The 18,354-nt window shown below is 40.7% G+C and overlaps 1 protein-coding gene across 2 annotated transcripts in view; it reads right to left on the reverse strand.

Annotated features, from left to right (window-relative positions):
* grik4 (glutamate receptor, ionotropic, kainate 4) overlaps window positions 1-18,354 on the reverse strand; it is a 272,058-nt gene that overhangs the window by 50,903 nt on the left and 202,801 nt on the right. For both annotated transcript variants that reach the window (XM_069148046.1, XM_069148047.1), the window contains one exon: window positions 3,917-4,078. In XM_069148046.1, coding sequence (XP_069004147.1) covers window positions 3,917-4,078 — 162 coding nt within the window. The remainder of the gene's footprint in view (window positions 1-3,916; window positions 4,079-18,354) is intronic.

Raw genomic sequence — 18,354 nt, forward strand, 5'->3', positions numbered from 1 at the left:
AACACAGTCTTTACTTACTATCCTATAAGATTAGCTTCAATCAGCAGGTTAACATTACATGACTTGGACAACAGGTCTGAGCCCTTTGCGAACTGGTTTAGTCTTAGAATAAATTCATAAATACCATAAAGAACAAATTCTGCTTCGAAGAAAATGTGCTTGTATGGGCTAAATTGTTTAAATCAGTGGCTTTTGCGTGAGACCCACTGTCTCAGCTGACGATAAAGTGAAATACAAGGGTCGAGTGTCCCTGTTCACACAAACGGCGTGCAGCAGGGACGTACAGGTTGCACAGAGAAGTTTTAACCTTTGTGAGTAAGTAGTAAGTAAGTGTTCTCACTTCATCAAAATCAGCCTCTGAGTTAATCACATGCTTTCATGAGCAGCGGTCCGGGTGCGTCTGCGATTTCTCTGACATCACGTTTTGTGCCAAATTCTGGAAATTGGCAACGAAGATCCTAAAATGACTTCAGAAAGTCTACGTCAGTGAAGCGATGAGCTTGGAGATGTGTTCTGAGAGAGATTCGCGTTTCAAGAGGGGCAGAAGAGGTGGGTTTTCTTTGACATTCGCGCGGTTATGCACCGTGAACTTGTCCCCCAGGGTAAGGCCGTCAACACCGAATTCTGTTTTGATGTCTGAAAACATTCGGAGAAAATGATCTAACGTGGCGCAATGGCACTTTGGTTCCCCGACAATGCGCCTGGTCACAGTGCGTTCAAAACACACATGGTTCTTATCCGCAACAACACAATCGTTGCTCTCCACCACCCCTATTTATTGGATTCGGTTTCCTGCTACTTCTCTCCGTTCCCCAATAATTTGTCAAAAACGTGAATGTGCACTCTGCTCGAGTTTCAGGTGAGTAAAATATTGTTGATGCACATGGACCACTGATCATAAAAGCATGTGATTAACTCAGAGGTTGATTTTGATGAAGTGAGAAAACTTAAAAGTACTTACTCACAAAGTTTACAGCGTCTCTGTGCTCCCTGCATATCTTGGTGCTGCGCACCGTTCACGCATAACAGGAACAGACTCTAAACTTCTTTGATCCACCCTCATACAGTAACGGAAAACTGCACTGCATAAAATCTGATAACAAAAACACATCACTGCCGGTAATGTGCACCAGTAAGGTTTGCATGCTTTTAAAGACACTATCTAGTATGTTAGAAAATAGCACGTCAAGATTAAAAGGGACAGGGTGCCAGGTTAGATCGCACTATCAAACAGATATTATTTTGACAGTTTTGACCAGTAGCCATCTTCACATCATGTAGCAGCTCCTCTGTCACGGGTATACACCATTTGTATGTGGACATGAGCTCACTCTCTGTTAATGACTGTGTGTGTGTGTCTATACTTTGCTTAACACTCATGAGAAGATAAATATCGGTATGATAAACAATTGCAAGAAATATAAATGCAATATAATCTGTTTCTTATGAAACAACCAATGTCAGCTTACCCACCTAAACTGCATCTGCTCAAGGTTTTATCTTTGAATGCATTAAATGTCTTCACTTAAAAAATGAAAAATAAAGAGGTCCCTGGAATGCAAAAGACAGCATACTATCTATGTGCATGTCTAAATGGGTTAATCACTTTCTTGCTCTGCCAGTCAGCCTTTATTCTCTCTAGTTATGAGCTAATTAGTCACTAGTCGTAATTGCTGCAGGCTCACTAAGTATCGAGTGACCTGCTGTGCACAGACAACAAAATCTTTTCATGCTGTGTTGGAACTATTCTTAACCTTTTTTTTTACCACCCAGATTGTGTGAAGTAGAAAAGAGGTGATGGTATTGTACGAGCATGTTTGTTTCATTTTTTGCTTTCTCTTAACTTCAAACAAGGTGGACTCATTCATTTACTGACTTGACTATATTTCTGGTTCCTAATGAAGCCCTTAAGCAAACAAAGATTTGTGACCGTGGCTGTTTTTTTTTTTTGCTCCCAAATGTGTTATTCTTGTTAGTTCTTGATGTAGTGTATGTGTTAGCACTTATTTCTAATTATTCATAACATATTTTGAAAGAGATAAGACATCTACAAAACTGAAAAATCTTACTAGTCTGTATTTTAATTATTTCAATGAGATTGAAGTAAAATAAATAAACTTATATTTATGTACATACAGTATAATCTTGTTTTACCTTCTGCCTGGTTTTTTTCAGTAACTACATGAGCGTACTGAGAGTACAGACCTCCGACTAGGACGATAATCCTTTCTTCTAGGATGTGCAAATCTGCAGCCCAAAATCATTATGGAGCAGTGGTTAGCATTGAAAAGGTTCCAGGTTCGAATCCAGGCCGGGGTCTTTCTGCGTGAAGTTTGCATGTTCTCCCTGTGCCTGCGTGGGTTCTCTCCGGGTACTCCGGCTTCCTCCCACCGTCCAAAGACGTACATCTCAGGTTAATTGCTGATTCTATAAAATGCCCTTAGGTGTGAATGAGAGCGTGAATGGTCTTTGTTTCCGTCTGTCTCTAAGTGTTGGGCCTGTGATGGACTGGTGACCTGTCTAGGGTGAACCCTGCCTTCGCCCAAAAGTGAGCTGGGATAGGCTCCGTTTTTACTGACCCTCTCTGTGTGCCTGTCATTCAGGGTGGTCCGGTCCCAGCAGATAAGTCCAGGGCTGAATGTATTTCTCACTACACAACTGGTGCTCAATAATGACTGCTTGTATTAAGTTGGAGTAAGTAGATGTGCATCCTCTGGGATTCACATGCACATGTGATATGCAGTCATCGTATTTCTAGAATGGCCTATGTTTTGTCACTATTGAGCTTTACTATTATCTACTGGATTGTAAAATGTATCACATTTAGTAAGCCAAATGCCCTATTTAACAATACCAATAAAAGAGACAAATAATGAGTGTATCTGCTCCAAAATTTATTGGGCTCCTCCTTGACCCATGCTACACCCTTCGACCCAGTTTCGCTAAAATCGGGCTGAGAGGTTTTTGGTAATCCTGCAGACAAACATACTTTTTTTTTTTTTTTGTATATATATAACCTCCTTGTGCTAGAGAGCAGAAACTCAAACTAATACCTGGAGTAGTTCTTCTTGATGCTGTTTTTATGAGTGACACTTCTGGACAAATGGATGAGCGTGCTCAGCCTTGAGAGGGATTATTGGGGAGTCAGATACGACCCATCAATTTTGGTCTCATAAATAGGAGAGAATTTACAAACAGGGAGCACTCATAAAGTTTATGTAGGTCATTTAACGCATTTTATTTCGTGAATCTGAGGTAAACAACTCGGATAAGATTCATAAAATAGGTATGAGAGGGTTCTGATAATACAACATGCGATTTAATATTTAATACTACCAGATCTCCTTATTCAAATATCTTACAATACAAACCTGCATCCGTGTTCAGTTATACATCTGTAAACAGTAGCTTTGTGATTCAACACTGTTTTGAAGTGACTCGTTCAAACCTGCAGTGCACAGTATATTAAATGTTGAGCTACAGATAAAGTTTAGATGAGAACAGTGGATGATTTAAAGGGGTTGCTATGAAGTTAACTGGATCTTTTGCTGCACCTCCTCTGCAGCAAATTTAATGAGGAAGATACCATTATACATGTAATAAGAAAGGTGCCAAACGCTACTAATGAGCTGTCTGGGAAACAACAACTGCCTACAGCAACACCCAGAATTATAGCAGTTAACTGGATAAATGTCACTCCCGTATATTTCACAGACAGTTTTGTGTTTGACTTCAGTGTTTTGGTTGGTGAGTTTGCGATACAGAAGTGCGCTGCAATAATTTAGAGTCATGCCGAAGAAGGTGCTGTTTGGACATGGTAAGGAAATAGCTAAAGAAAGCTCATCCATTATTCTTACATGGGTAACTTTGGTCTTAACACCATGTGAGATCATGTATTTGTGTTGTATGTACTCACTGGGGTGCCAGCGAAGGGTGCGTGGTCACAGTTCTCTTGCCAGGAGCGGTTGAGGCTTAGCACAAAGTCCTGGAAGAAGGGATGAGTTTTGTTGAACACTGAAAAACCGACTATGTTGACTCGTGAGTCCACCACATCGTCCAGTCGTAATAAAGAGAATTCCTGTAAGGAAAAATGAGAGGGAGACAGACACATAGACAGAAGGGGATGATTGGATTATTATACAATGGAGCTCACTTAAAATTGGGAGGTGTCATATTCTGTCACGATCTACAATAATCTGTTTAAATTAAAACTAATGACATATTGAATTATTGTCAAGGTAAAAAGGGCATATGTTCACCATACACGTTTACATCCGATTTACTCTGTCACTTTTCATTAACTTCCATTATTCCGGTTGATTGACATGAGAAAGCTGCAGCCGTTTGTTCATTCCAACAATTTGGCCATGCATTCCTGCCCAAAATCATGCATTTTGCACTGGCTAGATGCATTTCCTGATGCATAGGTCAGTGTATGAATACTCAATTGCAAAGTTAATGGGCTGGAATTAGAGAGACACAATGAGACCACTAGATAACTCAAACAGAAATTCATGGCATATTGAAAATTGCCATGTTGGGACGAGAGAGAAATAAAAGTAATTTGTTATCTGGCTCTTTTGCCCGAGGGACAAGATGCTTTTCCTCTGCCTGGGGAGTAGCAGACAGGGGACAGGGTGAGATAGAGATGAGGATGAGCAGGAAAAAGAGGAGGTGGGGGTGTAACTTGGGATGGACATCTCCCGAAGGTTAATAGAAGTGTCAGAACCCAGTTCCCCCTCAGGTGGCAGCCTTCACCTGCCACCCCTTTGTGCCCTCCAGTTTATGACAGCCAGACCAAGCCCAGTCCAGCTATCTACTTGCCTGACACCAAGGCCAAGCTCTGAAGATAAGAGGGGATGGTGAGCGGGAAAAAGAGGTGGCAGGTGATACTGAGAACAAATTGGCATGGGCATGTGGTGTGGGTAACAATGGAAAGACCGAGATACAGTATGAATGTAAATGCATGGTACCAAACTTGGTGGGATAATAATTTTATTTTAATCAAAAACAAAGATCAAAGTGATGAATCTTGCCATGCAGTAACCTAGCTCAGGTGTGGTATCAGCCTTAAGGACGGGGGCAAAATCTTACCAAAAAATAAATAAATAAATAAATAAAACGTATTTTCGTCAGACAAAGACAACCCCTGACGAGCTCCTGGAGATATCAAAGCTTACAGAGTCTGAGGGAGGGAACAACAAAAAAATGAAAAAATTAAAAACAGAAAAATTTTCTTTTTATCTGAGAGGAAAATGGATGAGGGGATTAGGCAAATCAGATAATGGATGCTCAGACAAAAAGAGTGAATAGGTCAGTGAATTAAATAACTGATAAAGCAGGTAGGTAGAAAAAGCTCTCAAAGCAAGAGAAGACCTAGCATGACTCATTCCACTGTGAGGACAGCTGTGGGTGACTGCACTGATACAGACTCGGAGTAAAGCAGAGCCGGAAGAAGCAGTGGATATCGACTTTGTGTGGGAGAACTATTATCCCCAGTGCCAACCTCCCAGAAACCTGGAAATCGCAAATGTTTTGTTATGTTGGCGTAGAGCAGGGTATTCCTGAGGCTTGTTAAAAACAAGCAACAGTATTAAACTCTGTTAAACTGTAAATAAATATATTCCATGTAAGTGTGGAGGAAGTCTACACAGGGCTCAGGAAGACTGTCAGAGATGTAAAAGGTATGAATGCAACACAAGAATGATATCTGTCCGGGGCAGCAGGGCAGACTCATCAACAGGAATGCGTTTGATGTATCTGAACACTCCTCTTTAAAAGCAGTAGATAATTTCCAAATAGACCGGGAGAAGAATCAATACCAGTTTCTAAAAGGAGAAGATTAATGCAAATAGTAGCTCACCACAAAGATACATTTTTTGTGTCATTCAAAATGTGCAAAGCTTGCAGATCCATCTTATATTGAAGTGGTTGAAGTGTGTGATCAGATTTTATAATGAGAACACCTGCTCCAGATTTACGTGCTGCTGGTGTCCTCCGACTAAAGAGGCAGTCATCGGATTTATTGCCAATTCATTTCTACAATGAACAAGTTTTGAATTGACTCTTTTTCAGATTGCTCGAATTCCAGCTGAATAAACTTTGACATGCAAGAAAAAAACAAAAAAAACAAATGCATGGTGAAGGTGGAGCAGCAGCAGAGAGGGAGTGCTGATGGCTGTAGTTTATAGTCAAGTGTTTGATAAGGAGTAGCATAATCTGTACGTTTTGTTGACTGCTGTTGTTGACACGGAAGCCGAAGCTAGATTCGTGAGTAAATTTGATCTGTTCAAATCCAGGCTGATTGGATCATTATTTCTCCGCTCCAATATGGTTTCCAAGTTGCAGAGTGTAAAACATTTAAACTGCAATTACTTCCTCACATGTACGCAGGTTGCAGTTTACATCCATGTTTGTCCAGAGTCATACACAGTGGACAATCAAAAGGTTCAGAGACGGCTTCTGCTGCGTGCAAACTGTGTGCAGGATTGTGATGTTCACAAAGCAGGGGGAAGCTGTAGTCTTTGTGACAACGTAGAACGTAGAACTCGGCGTTGACAATCTGACTCTGGGGGACAAATTCACAGAGTACAACCCCGTGAATGTCGAAGAAAACCAACCTGGTTGCACTACTGACTTAATGCGCCTTTTTCTGTCTTGGAGAGTGACGTTCTGCCCCTCTTGAAATGCAAATGACACTCAAAACCCCTTGTTTACTTTGCTGTTGGCTTTCTGAAGCATTTTAAGGGTCTCATTGCTCAGTTTGACACAAAATTTCAATCTCAGATGGGTCCACACCACCTCACAAAAACATGTATAACTCAGTGGCTGATGTTGATCAAGTGACGAGTGGAAAACGTACTCAAGGTCATTGCTTCCCAGTGCTCCGTGCACACACCGCTCCATGCACTAAGGTGCCACGTTGTGTCCACGTACAACAGGAGCAGTCTCGAAACTGTCTCGAAAGATGTTGAAGGAATTTGCCAATAAGGTGATTCATTACAGGAATGACAGTAAACTTATTTAATTATTTTGCATTTATTTATTTATTGTGTATATACTTTCTGTGTGTGTGTGTGTGTGTGTGTGTGTGTGTGTGTGTGTGTGTGTGTATTTATTCATTGGTCTTATTTTTCTACAAAAATATTTGTATCTACCATATCTTATTTATTGTATACGTATTTGTAATTTTTTCTTATTGTGTGCACCTTTTTCTTTTTTCCTAACTGTGTTTCTATGCTGCCGTGACGACTAAATTGCCATTAATAAAGTCATATCTGTTTATCTTCAAATACGGATTTTGCTGCAAAAAAAGCTACAAATTTAAATTCTGATTCACACACATCTTCAGTGGGGTAAATCTATTCAGTCTATTCAATCACCAAAGTCAACCACCAAAGTTTGTGGCACATTGGAAGAAATTCTCTCAAGGCGTTCTTGAGATATCGTGTTCACGCAAATTAGATACGTCATCACGGAAGAAATTGAAACATAATGCCTCCGGCCCCGGCTGTCACCAGCGCAAAGCCATAAAGAATATACAGTACATGCCTAATTAGTCTCACTGATGTTTAAAGAGCTGCTAGCTGCTCTTGAACTTCAGAGGACAATTCTGTTAGTAACTTGAATATTGGTTGAATGGCCTTTTTAGAGAAAAGCCAGTTTGGTCTTTATGGCTATCAAATTTCAAAAATGTAATGTGAAATGAATAGCCTTGCTCTCTCAAATTTGTTTTGAACTTTTGAAAACAGACAATTTAAAAAGTGTATCTAATTGGAGCTCAGGAAGTGAATATACAATTGTGTAAATCTAGAAGGGAATGAAGAGAGCTAAACCAGGGATTACATGTTCCTCAGGAAAGCTTGAGGAATTTTGAATCCCTATCTCAAGTTTAACCACCGATGTGATCACAGCAGAAAAATCTTCTTTAACAAGATTCTTTATTTATTTACTCTTTAATATGATTATAAACTTAAAACAAAGTTTAAAGCTGTAGCATTACTGATTCCTGTGCATGACATTAAATACATCAGCTTTTCTATAGCCTTTTATCTTTAGCGATCCCTTTTGGGGCTTCATAAGCCTTTTGGGACTGTCCATATAATTACTGGCTAAGTGTACTTTAATAGATCATTAGAGTCAGAGCTGAGCAAATGAGCCCATCATTAAGCATGCCCCTCAAGGGTGCCTGTATATATGCATGTGCATATACACGTAAGCACATGCACAAACACAAACTGTAGAGTCCACACAGGAAAATGAAATCCCTATAATTGAGCAACACATGCACATACTCGCTGAAGACCAAGGTCACAAAAATATCCTAAGGCTATGTCTGAAGAAATCTAATGTGCTGCGTTTGAGGGCTTTCAGGGCACAGACACTGACTGACTGACTGACTGACTGACACACACACACACACACACACACACACACACACACACACACACACACACACACACACACACACACACACGGTTGAACACAAACACAGATTGCACATGAGCAACTCTTGCACAGTAAATAGATCGTGTGAAATGGAGGGTGCTTCGTAAAGGACAGTTGGTTCCCAGCAGCGGGGGGACAAAAAGGCAGAGTTGGAGGGTAGAAGACAGCAGAAGAGAAACCAACTGTCACCACTGAAGAGGTGAAAAGGGCTGAGGAACCGAATGATGATGAGGAGTATAGAGAGACAGAAAGAGTGAGAGCACGAGAAGTTGAATCGATGGAGAGGGAAGAAGGTGAGAGATCAGCTCGCACAAGTGAGAGCTTAAAGCAGCGGGAGGAGAGAGAGAGAGTGACAGAGTGAAGATGAGAGGGGTTGCGAGGGTGGGAGAGCGCTGGGGAATGACAGCCTGGCCGAGCGCCCCCGACACAGGCTGTCACCTAGAGATCAATCAGTAGTCGGGACCCGAGCCAACCAGCCGAAAACTGTTGCTTCACCTCTCCTCAATTCTGCCCTTTTCCCTCTGAAAACTTCACGATCTGGAAGCTTCTGTCTTATCTAGTCTATATTTCCAGATCCTCATCTATGCTCTCGATGTCTCTTTCATCCTTTTAGATGGATCTGTATATCTTTGAGAGCTTTCAGTGATTTTCCACTCTTTTCACTTTTCACATGATGCGCCACTTATACAATCGCACACGAGGCGCTCACCTACAGAAATGTGCAAATCTATGACCACTTGGTAACAAAGTAGTCAGCTTGAGCAGTAGATTCTGAGAACTCAGGAGGACGGATGCTGCTGATAGTAGGAAACCCTCTCATGAACCCTCCGCCGTCCTCCACCTACACACTCCTTAAGCGTCCACAAACATTTTTTCTTTGCAGTGGTGAAAGCTCTGTAAAGCTCCCATTCTGAACCAATACAAAAGGAAGCCAAAACAACTTTAAAAGCATTGCTCTCGTCAGCTCCATTCAAATTGATCTCATCTCCTCATACAGGATAAAACATGCTCAGATTATCATGATTCTTTATAGGGACCATGGTCATCCACTGAATCAGGAATCAGGTTACATAAACCTTTCAAATGCAAGTTTGACTGGACAGGGATTTTGGTTATATGTATGCATACTGTGCAGGGAATGTTAAGGAGTGAGTGCCTCTTCACACTGTCACTTTTATTCAGATTGTGAATCTGAAAAGTTTCAGCATTTCAATGAGTTGGAGTCATCTGAACATTTTGTCTGTTTGAAAAACTTCTGAAAAGAAAAACTGTTAGAAGTGATATTAAAATTAATGGAGTTGAGAACAAACGGTCAATGGCAGAGTAAAGGAACAGTCCGATAATGTCAAATGAGTCAGAACAATGACTCGCAGTTGCACAATCAATGACTCGTGAGCTTCTGCACAAATTACATGAGTATAATGGACTGAGGAACACGTAAATGAAATGTTCTGTGTATTTACTATCATCTTCCATCATCAGCAGGAATACAGTCCAAGCAATAACAATTATCTTTTGGCCATTTGGGAGCCATTTTTGGCCATTTGGCCATTTGCAGTGCAACAAGCTGCAAACATAACAGAAATATTAACACCTTACAGAGTTGTTGTGCAAAATGTGTCAGCAAACAATTGACTAGTTACACATTCGGCAGTTGAGGTGCAAACAGAATTAGTCATGAATGGGACAAGCTGATTAATGTCAGGCAAGCTTTCACTATATTTCAAGCTTTGTTCGGTCTCCACTAATTTCTGAGGTATATATTTGTTTTTGTTGTTGTTACGCTATATGTTCACCAGCTAGCTTTGCTGGTCTGCCAGTTGGTGTTGGGCAGGGCAGAGGATTCACCACTGTAGGAAGCAAGGATGATGTTTGAAGAGACTGAAACTAACAGGCAGTAAAATCAAAACATTGAGCTTAAAATTGCTAAAAATGTTAGTTGAGCTGAAGGCAGCTAGTCTGGTGTTTCCAGACCCAAATTCATTGCGTGAATATAAGGGTTTGGTGACATTCCAGTGAGGACCCTTTTCACTTGTTGCATCCTAAAGGGCGTAGATCTCGATTTAACAAATCAGCATTGACCAACATATACTGTATAAGGTGCGCCAAACTACCACTACCACCGCTGCCGCTTTTTTGAAAAAAATTACCCCCAGTGGTCGCTGATTGGTCCGCCCCTCAGAGAGGCTGAGCAAACCTTAATGTGGACAGGATTTCCAGACTATAATCACAGTGAATACTGAAGCTGTGAGCAATAGTCTTCGCTGGCTAGAGGGAAGCAGCAGAGTTGGGTAATCAATCTTCTGGGTTTGTCCTTGCAAATCAGCTGTTTCATAATTGTGGTCATTTGCTCAATCGTTAATATAGAAATGTTGATGTGTACAGCTTTACGGAGAAAATGTGATTTCCCCGAGGTTGCTGTAACCTCATGTGCCAAAGTCTGTATTTTCTGTGCCTCAGATAAAGACAGAGCTGTCAGTGGTGATAATCATCATTGACAATTAGAAAAATAAATAAATATTATCTCCATTTCTTATCTAGTGTGGCAGCACTGTGAAAGAACAGACAGACTTCAGTGGCCTATGATTGAGTAACATTTCTGTAAATTATATATTGATTTTCATAATGATAAAGTACTTATTAATGACGTCCCTCCTGTCACACTAGGGAAAGGGTATAACAAGCTCAAACCTTTAGGCTTGAGTCCAGTCTTTACTCTGGAATACAATCCGTTTCTAGAGGCATCCTGATTATTCTCTAATGGCTTGAATGTTCATGCAGTGTTTTTGGCAATAAGTCATTTCATGCTTGTATCAATTGCCACGTAAATTCAGGCTGAGCTCTAAAGCCTCCTGCAGCCTCTTAATTACAATGTTCTCAGTGAGCGTGGGATGGGAGGAGAGGAGGAGGAGAGAAGGAGGGAGCATTACCAAATGTCATGCTTACAGACTTGTTATGAACCTGGGATTTAATAGCAAAATTGGATAAATGATTTAATGGATTTTCTGCTCACGAAATTCAAGTCACTAGTCTACTGCAGCTGGACACAAAAACTAAAATTACAGCTGTGTCAATTACTTACAAAACATCCCACCGTTGCTGTGTGGATACTTCACGGTGCTGTATGTGCGTGAACTGTACCCTAACCTGTCACTTACATCATTTCTAGTGGCCGGCTACTTGAATTCCCAGTGAGATGGCCGCGAAATTAACACACCATATATCTTAGTGCAGAAAGCTGGGGTTGATACATTAGCTTTGTTTTTAAGTATTTAATAGCCACATACATCACAACAATTTGGCAGCATTCCTGCAGTGTCGGAAACAAATGAGCAATTTTATTCCATTATTCATAGAATTATGTCTGACCTGCAACAGTAACAGCCTATTTGTGAGGCAGAGACCTTAAACCCAGAATAATCCTGAGGCGGATGGAGGCCAAAACCACCATGAATATTGCAGACACTAGCATATGTTTGGAATCTGAAACAGTCCATCTTTTCCAGCAAGCTATTCATTTAAATCACAGCAGAATTGCATGAAGGCACAAAACAGCTGAAAGCACAAAAAGGAAATTAAATTTAAAACAGACAGACCTTCAAAGTAAAAAGAATAGTTTTAGATTACTTACGAATGCTTCTTTAATTGCAAAACTAAAGACCAGATCATTTTTCAAGGGAAAGCAGAGATGGTCCCTGGGTCTCTGAGGCTGCAGAGACGGCAGTAGGTGGCAAAAATACCGACAAAGGAAAAAATAAAATACAGGAGGAGAGCAGCAGCTAATGGAGATGAGACTCCATCTGAACTCGGCTCGTCTCAGTGAAGCCCGGAGTGCTGCACATCGATCACCTGTGTGTTTCTCATCAAGACCATGTGACCCCTCAGCTCTGAGCCTGGACATCTCTGTGTCAGAGAGGCCACAGCAGGAAAGCAACACAGCAAAATACAATGTCATGTTGACATTTCTTCCACATCATTTAGTAGAATTTAAAATCACACATTTCCTTTTTGTTTTTTGTTTTAAAGGTAAATTAAAATTTGGTGTAAAGGAGACGCAAAGGGAAAGCGGCTCCCAGAATTTGGTGCTCTCCGATCAAGACAAACTCGAACAACTTAGTTGTCTCTCAGATTTCATCTCAAATAAGCATTTTGTTTCTGTTTTCAACATGATTTTCTGCTTCGTCATATTACATAGTATTCCTCGGCTTTAATGTAGGCTAGCTAATCCACTATAGCTGCTTTCTGTCCTCAGTAGCCAACAATGTGACTCCTTCTTAGTGCTTTTTTATGAATGCTTTTGATTTACTTGGTTTACTGTGTTAGTGAGCTCTTCTTTAGTTTCCTCATTGTGTTTTGAAGTGAATGTAAGTGTGAATATTTTCCTATGAATTCCATGTGTTACTCCCAGCCCAGTCAAACATGGAGCCAAATCTGCCACCACTTTAATTGGATCAGCGGGGCAATGGGAATGAAATCAGTTAAGCATACAGAATACACAGGCACTTCAAACAACTGAAAATGAAATGAAGCCATCTGGTTTAGGAAGTCAGATTCATATTGTGATGGCAATAGCAGATAAATTGAGTTAAATGCCCAAATCATCTGCAGCTCTTAATCTTAGTAAGAGTCGGTTAAAGATGCATCTTCATTAACCTAACGCAAAGTGAATAGATGTGTAAGTGTCCAAACATTTCTAATGATCCGATAACAAACTTCACCTGCCTCTATACAACATTACACTGTAGAGAGACAAATAACTGTTTGACTGTCCCTCACTGATACCAACTGGACACGATCAGTTCAGCAATCAGTTCAGTTTAATTGGGTATTGAACTCTCCGTCTGGATTTCTTTGCCTGGGCCGAACGATAATCTGAATACAATAACAGTTACGTGTTTCATCAAAATAAAAGCTTCATCAGGCTGATTAAAACAGCAGAGAGAGGGACATATTTGCTCTACATATCACTAATTACTTTCTCCTCGGCGTTAAATGTGCTACAATACACTGGGCACATTTGAGGACATATGGGTTTAAACACATATGCACATACACACTTTTTAATTAATCTTTTAAAAATAATTACAAATAATTGGTGAGTGAATTTTCTGACCAGTAACATCATGGCCTTTCTGGTGTTGACTTAAAGCCAAAAAAAAATAACTAACAAAGTGAAGTAAAATACTCAGTTAAAAAAAAAACTTGACTTTCTCTCACTTAATTAGCAATTAGCAAGGTCATTAGCGTTAAATAGTGCATATGGACACACAGAAGCATCTGTGCAGGTCACAGGGATGCTGTTATTTAATAAATATAACGGACATTCAGTTAACAGAAGGACTCCAAACAAAGCACACATGTAAAGTCTTTGATAAATTTCACATGAAGTGCTGATAAAAGTAAAATAAAACTCAGCTGGCGGTGACTGTGTTTGCAGGGTTCCAGCTTATTATACAGTCCATGTCAGGTACGAGCTCGGTGAATGAGAAAAAAATGAGGACGGGGAAAAAAAAAAAAGAGCTGGCATAGAAAGACAGAGAAGAAAGAGGTCGTAAGAAACTAAATAAGCGATGAGGAAATAAAAAGTGGTAGCAAGGTGGACATGGGATTGTAGGATGATGGCAGAAAGAGAGTTATGAAGCATAGAAAGGACAAAGTATGAAGTCAGCAAGCAATTTCAACTTTCCAAAGCAGACCCTACAGTAAACTGGGATTCAAGCCCTGGGATTTGGAAGATAACGGGCTGTAATACAATTGTCAACACTGAGTCATCCTGACATGGGGCTCGGAGGGAGAGGTGCTGGTAATAGGTCTGACACACAGTAATCAATACGCCAGAACTCCTCACACACAGTGTAAGAGTCTGAGTGGTGGAGCGCTACACTAAATTGTTTACTTTCATTTACACAAACAACCTGCCTGGCTAATCTGCAAAGATAAAAAGACACTGGGAAACTTCAAGTTTAATAATTGTATGGTAAGCAAGAGGATGTTTTAATACTGTTGGAAAGTTATGTATGGGGTCGATAAGGCAATGAGGTCTGACTTATATACTAAACATGCCAGGTCAGAGCTTGTCTCTCACACACACTGTGCCGATCTCCAGAATGCAGTCAAAAGCCTCCACATTTTTCTATGGTTTCAGTTTCCATTAGTGCTTTTTAAATGTGAGAGCGCTTACGATCACACAGTTTCTCTTCACAATTCCCAATCAATTTATAATCATTTGCACATGAACAGACCTCACGTCCCAAACTGTTAACCCTCAAAATGATCTATAAATGATTAATGAATGTTCTTCATGAATACTGATACGCATGTCAATCCATTTGTCTTCTTCTCTCTTTGTGAGACAATGGCAAAGTCTGAGCACAAGACTCTAAGGAGACGTTTCCTCTTGTGTGAGGAGGGGAGGGGGGGAGGGGGGCAGCAGCTACATGTCCTATGTATCTGTTTTTAATTTCTATTTTAATTAAGGTAACTATTTATTGAATATGCTTATTTGCAAATATTTGCTAGTTCAATCAGTACTGAAACGGTGGCTGTAGCAGATATCTGTGTGGCTGGCCCAACTGCACCCGACAAAACCAGTAATAGCGCAACATGACTGAAAGGGGTTACAGATGTTTTTCACCTCCAATAGTTGCCTATTTGCCACAACTAACGGGGCATGTGAGCCCACAATAGACAGATGATGTTTTAATAAAGTAGATTGTCTTCAATATCAATAAATAAATGATTAAGATATGAATGAGACTGAGATTATTAATTGTCCGTGCGATCTGATATGGTGTATAATGAACTGGTTAGAAGCACCAATGAGCCATTTTACTCTATGTCACAGAAGTCTGTGCATTCACCCTTCAAAATGATTCTCTATTACCTGTTACAGAAGGAAACTGCAGCATTACGTGGTAATAGAATAGATCCACCCCAGCTCGTCATACTACATGATGCAAATATGACAAGGAAGCATGAATATTGTAATTGGAGATGCATATGTGAGCATGTTGTGTGTCAGTGTCTTAGAAATTCTGACTTTTGCACAGATGGTAAGGTCTACCAGGCTCTGATAAAGGTAACTGTTGCTTTGACATTTGTTGGTTCACTAGTGAATGATGAAATCCATAATCATCATCAAGCTCATGTAATAGGTCCAGGAAAAGGACCTATTACATGAGCTTTTTTACATTAAAATTCAAGGATATATTGTCCATCTATTTTAATCTCTTTTTATCGAGCGAGCTCTACCGTCAATGCCTTCCCACATGATATTTTCTCCTCAGCAATTCACAGCACAGAATGGCTAAGGCCTTGATCCCTGTATTAATAGCTTTATTGGATAGCTAATGGTGCAGAGACAGCAGAGAATGGATGAAACAGAGGGGGGGAGAAAGGCGGTGGTCTTAATCAAATATCATCTAAATCAAAACCACAATGGCCGAGGAACACCCCTTATCCGGGTGTCCGGTCGTTCATAGCTGACATAGACATGTTAAAAAATGTAACTACACCTCACAGCTATGATGGCTATGAATCTGTAATTGGTCAGCTTAAGCTGCTGTAGTTTCTAAGGTCGTGGAGATTGTTGATAGCGAACAATGTTTACGAAGCTGAAGAGGACATTTACACATGTACATTTTGTGCTCACAGAAATCGCGGCTTCTCCCTATCTCAGCGAATGAAACAATGTCAATACGACCACTCCAAAGCCGCAGCCTCCTATTCAATAATGGGACATGGTGAAGCCTATAGCAAATTCAGGAATGTATACACAATCACTGTCAGAAATGTAATTAAACTCAACGCAGTGCGATTGTATGCTGCACTATATATCAGACCATATGCCATGGATAGGACTGGCATTAACTCCATCAGGATAATATTTAGGATTAAAGAGCCAAAAACCGTGCCAACGTTTCCTTCAACCTCCTGAGGATCAACATGATCTTGAAAATACTTTCAAATTGTGAAAGCAGAAGCATCAGAATAAATGTCTGCAGTGGGAGTGAATCAATTACAGCCACAAGAGTCCTTCTGTCTGGGGACCACTTGTGCTTATGGTAAGTGCCTGTATGACTCTCTGCAGCACCACCTCAATATATGTAATTCTTAGCCAAGTTGAGATGACATATTTGCATTACAAATAAGCGGCAAGGAGACCGTATTTGGTGAAACATACTTGTTGTGACATAATAATGACATAGTTTATATTCTGGCTGGATGCGGCTCTCTGTTGTCACCGTCCACGTAGCCTATTACCTTTTCTATTACTCAGTTGATTGATTCTCAAACTCTGTGTCTAAACAGGGAAATATGAACTTTACATAAGCCGTGGAGGGGAATTAATTAAATCCCAATCATTTTCACAGTCACAGTGGCTGCCCTCTAAAGCAGTTTGACTGACAAGACTTTTTTGGGGTTGGTAAATCTTCTGTACCACAGGGCACACAGGAGATGGAGGGTGAGGTGTTTTTTTTATTATTATTATTTTTTTTATAAAAATGTTTCCTCCATTCATTCACATTCACAGATATGGGACAATAAATTTTACCAGAACAATAAACTTGTGAAATTGAATTCTGTATCACCTCGACAATATTGTTATCAAAGCCAGACACATCCAGACAGAAAGACAGAGTGAAAGACTCAGAGAAAGAGAGAAGGGTTGTGGGATGCAGGTGTTGGCAAGAGATGAAAATACTAGGATAGATAGCAACTATTATCTATCTTTGCCTATTCTCAAATGAAGCTGGTTCTACAAAATCAGTGAAAGAAAAAAGATTTTTGGAATAAGAGACAGAGAAAATTTGAAAACTCTGTTTGTGCAAGATGGGGAGGCGGGCCTACATTTCATCTGCTCTTCAGTGGCACATTCAATCATAAAGCACTTCATCATTTGACAATGTTGGGAGGAATAATTAGAAGCATGGAGCATGTCGAGCCCAGAACCCCAACTGGCCAAGAACAAATGGCAGGAAGCACGTCAGTGACTGGGAAAGAAAAGGGATTAACAAGTGAATAACAGCATTGGCCATGCTTCAGAAGTAAAACCTAACTCCCCTCATCACTCTTTCATACAAACCTGCCAATCAGCTCTTTAGCTAATATGAACTGAGAAAAAAAGAGACGAGTTTAAATGAATGTGTTTGGTGTGTCATTGAATGAGGACTAGTATTGGGCCCAATGTGGATAATGCAGCCTGTGTCGCTGTTGTCGGTTTGTGACAGCAGCACCACAAGACAAAAATTACACAGTTTATTTCCGGGAGGCAGACACACGGTCAGATAGATAAGCAGGCCGAGATGTTACAATTGTATGTATGTGTGAGGGACTGGCTGCTGGGTGGGTGAGCATGTTCACGAGTTTATTTATTGGAGTTTTATCATTCGTGTGTATATGTGTGTGTGTGTGTGTGTGTGTGTGTGTGTGTGTGTGTGTGTGTGTGTGTGTGCGCACGACAGTCAGGAAGTGTTGGCAGCTTTTCAGGCACGCATGCATGACAATGACTGCAGTGACAAGAGGGATCACGGGTGTGTGGAGGGGAAATGGAACATGAAGAACAAAACAAACAGGCGGAGGGGTTTGTGTGTGTGTGGGGTTGAACTGATGGTCCCCGCTTTGCAGAGAGGGTAATATGTCAGCCGGCACTGTGTGTCAAAGCGTATTTCTGATTGTTTTGTTTGGATGTGTTTGGATGTGTGTGTGTGTGTGTGTGTGTGTGTGTGTGTGTGCGCGCGCGTGCGCGTGAAACAGAAAGGGAGTCTGCACGCTTGCATTAAGCCTCAAAATGACACCGCAAAGTGAAAGTGTGCCATGCGAGGCGCTGCTAGGCCAATCCCGCGCTCATCTAACCTTCAAATGACATTAGGCATCCCGTCAACATATGATGAGTCACTCCCAACC

Source organism: Embiotoca jacksoni, unplaced genomic scaffold (genome assembly GCF_022577435.1).
Source record: "Embiotoca jacksoni isolate LCO1_2020_lvr unplaced genomic scaffold, fEmbJac1.0.p SCAF_14, whole genome shotgun sequence".
Lineage (NCBI taxonomy): Eukaryota > Metazoa > Chordata > Actinopteri > Embiotocidae > Embiotoca > Embiotoca jacksoni.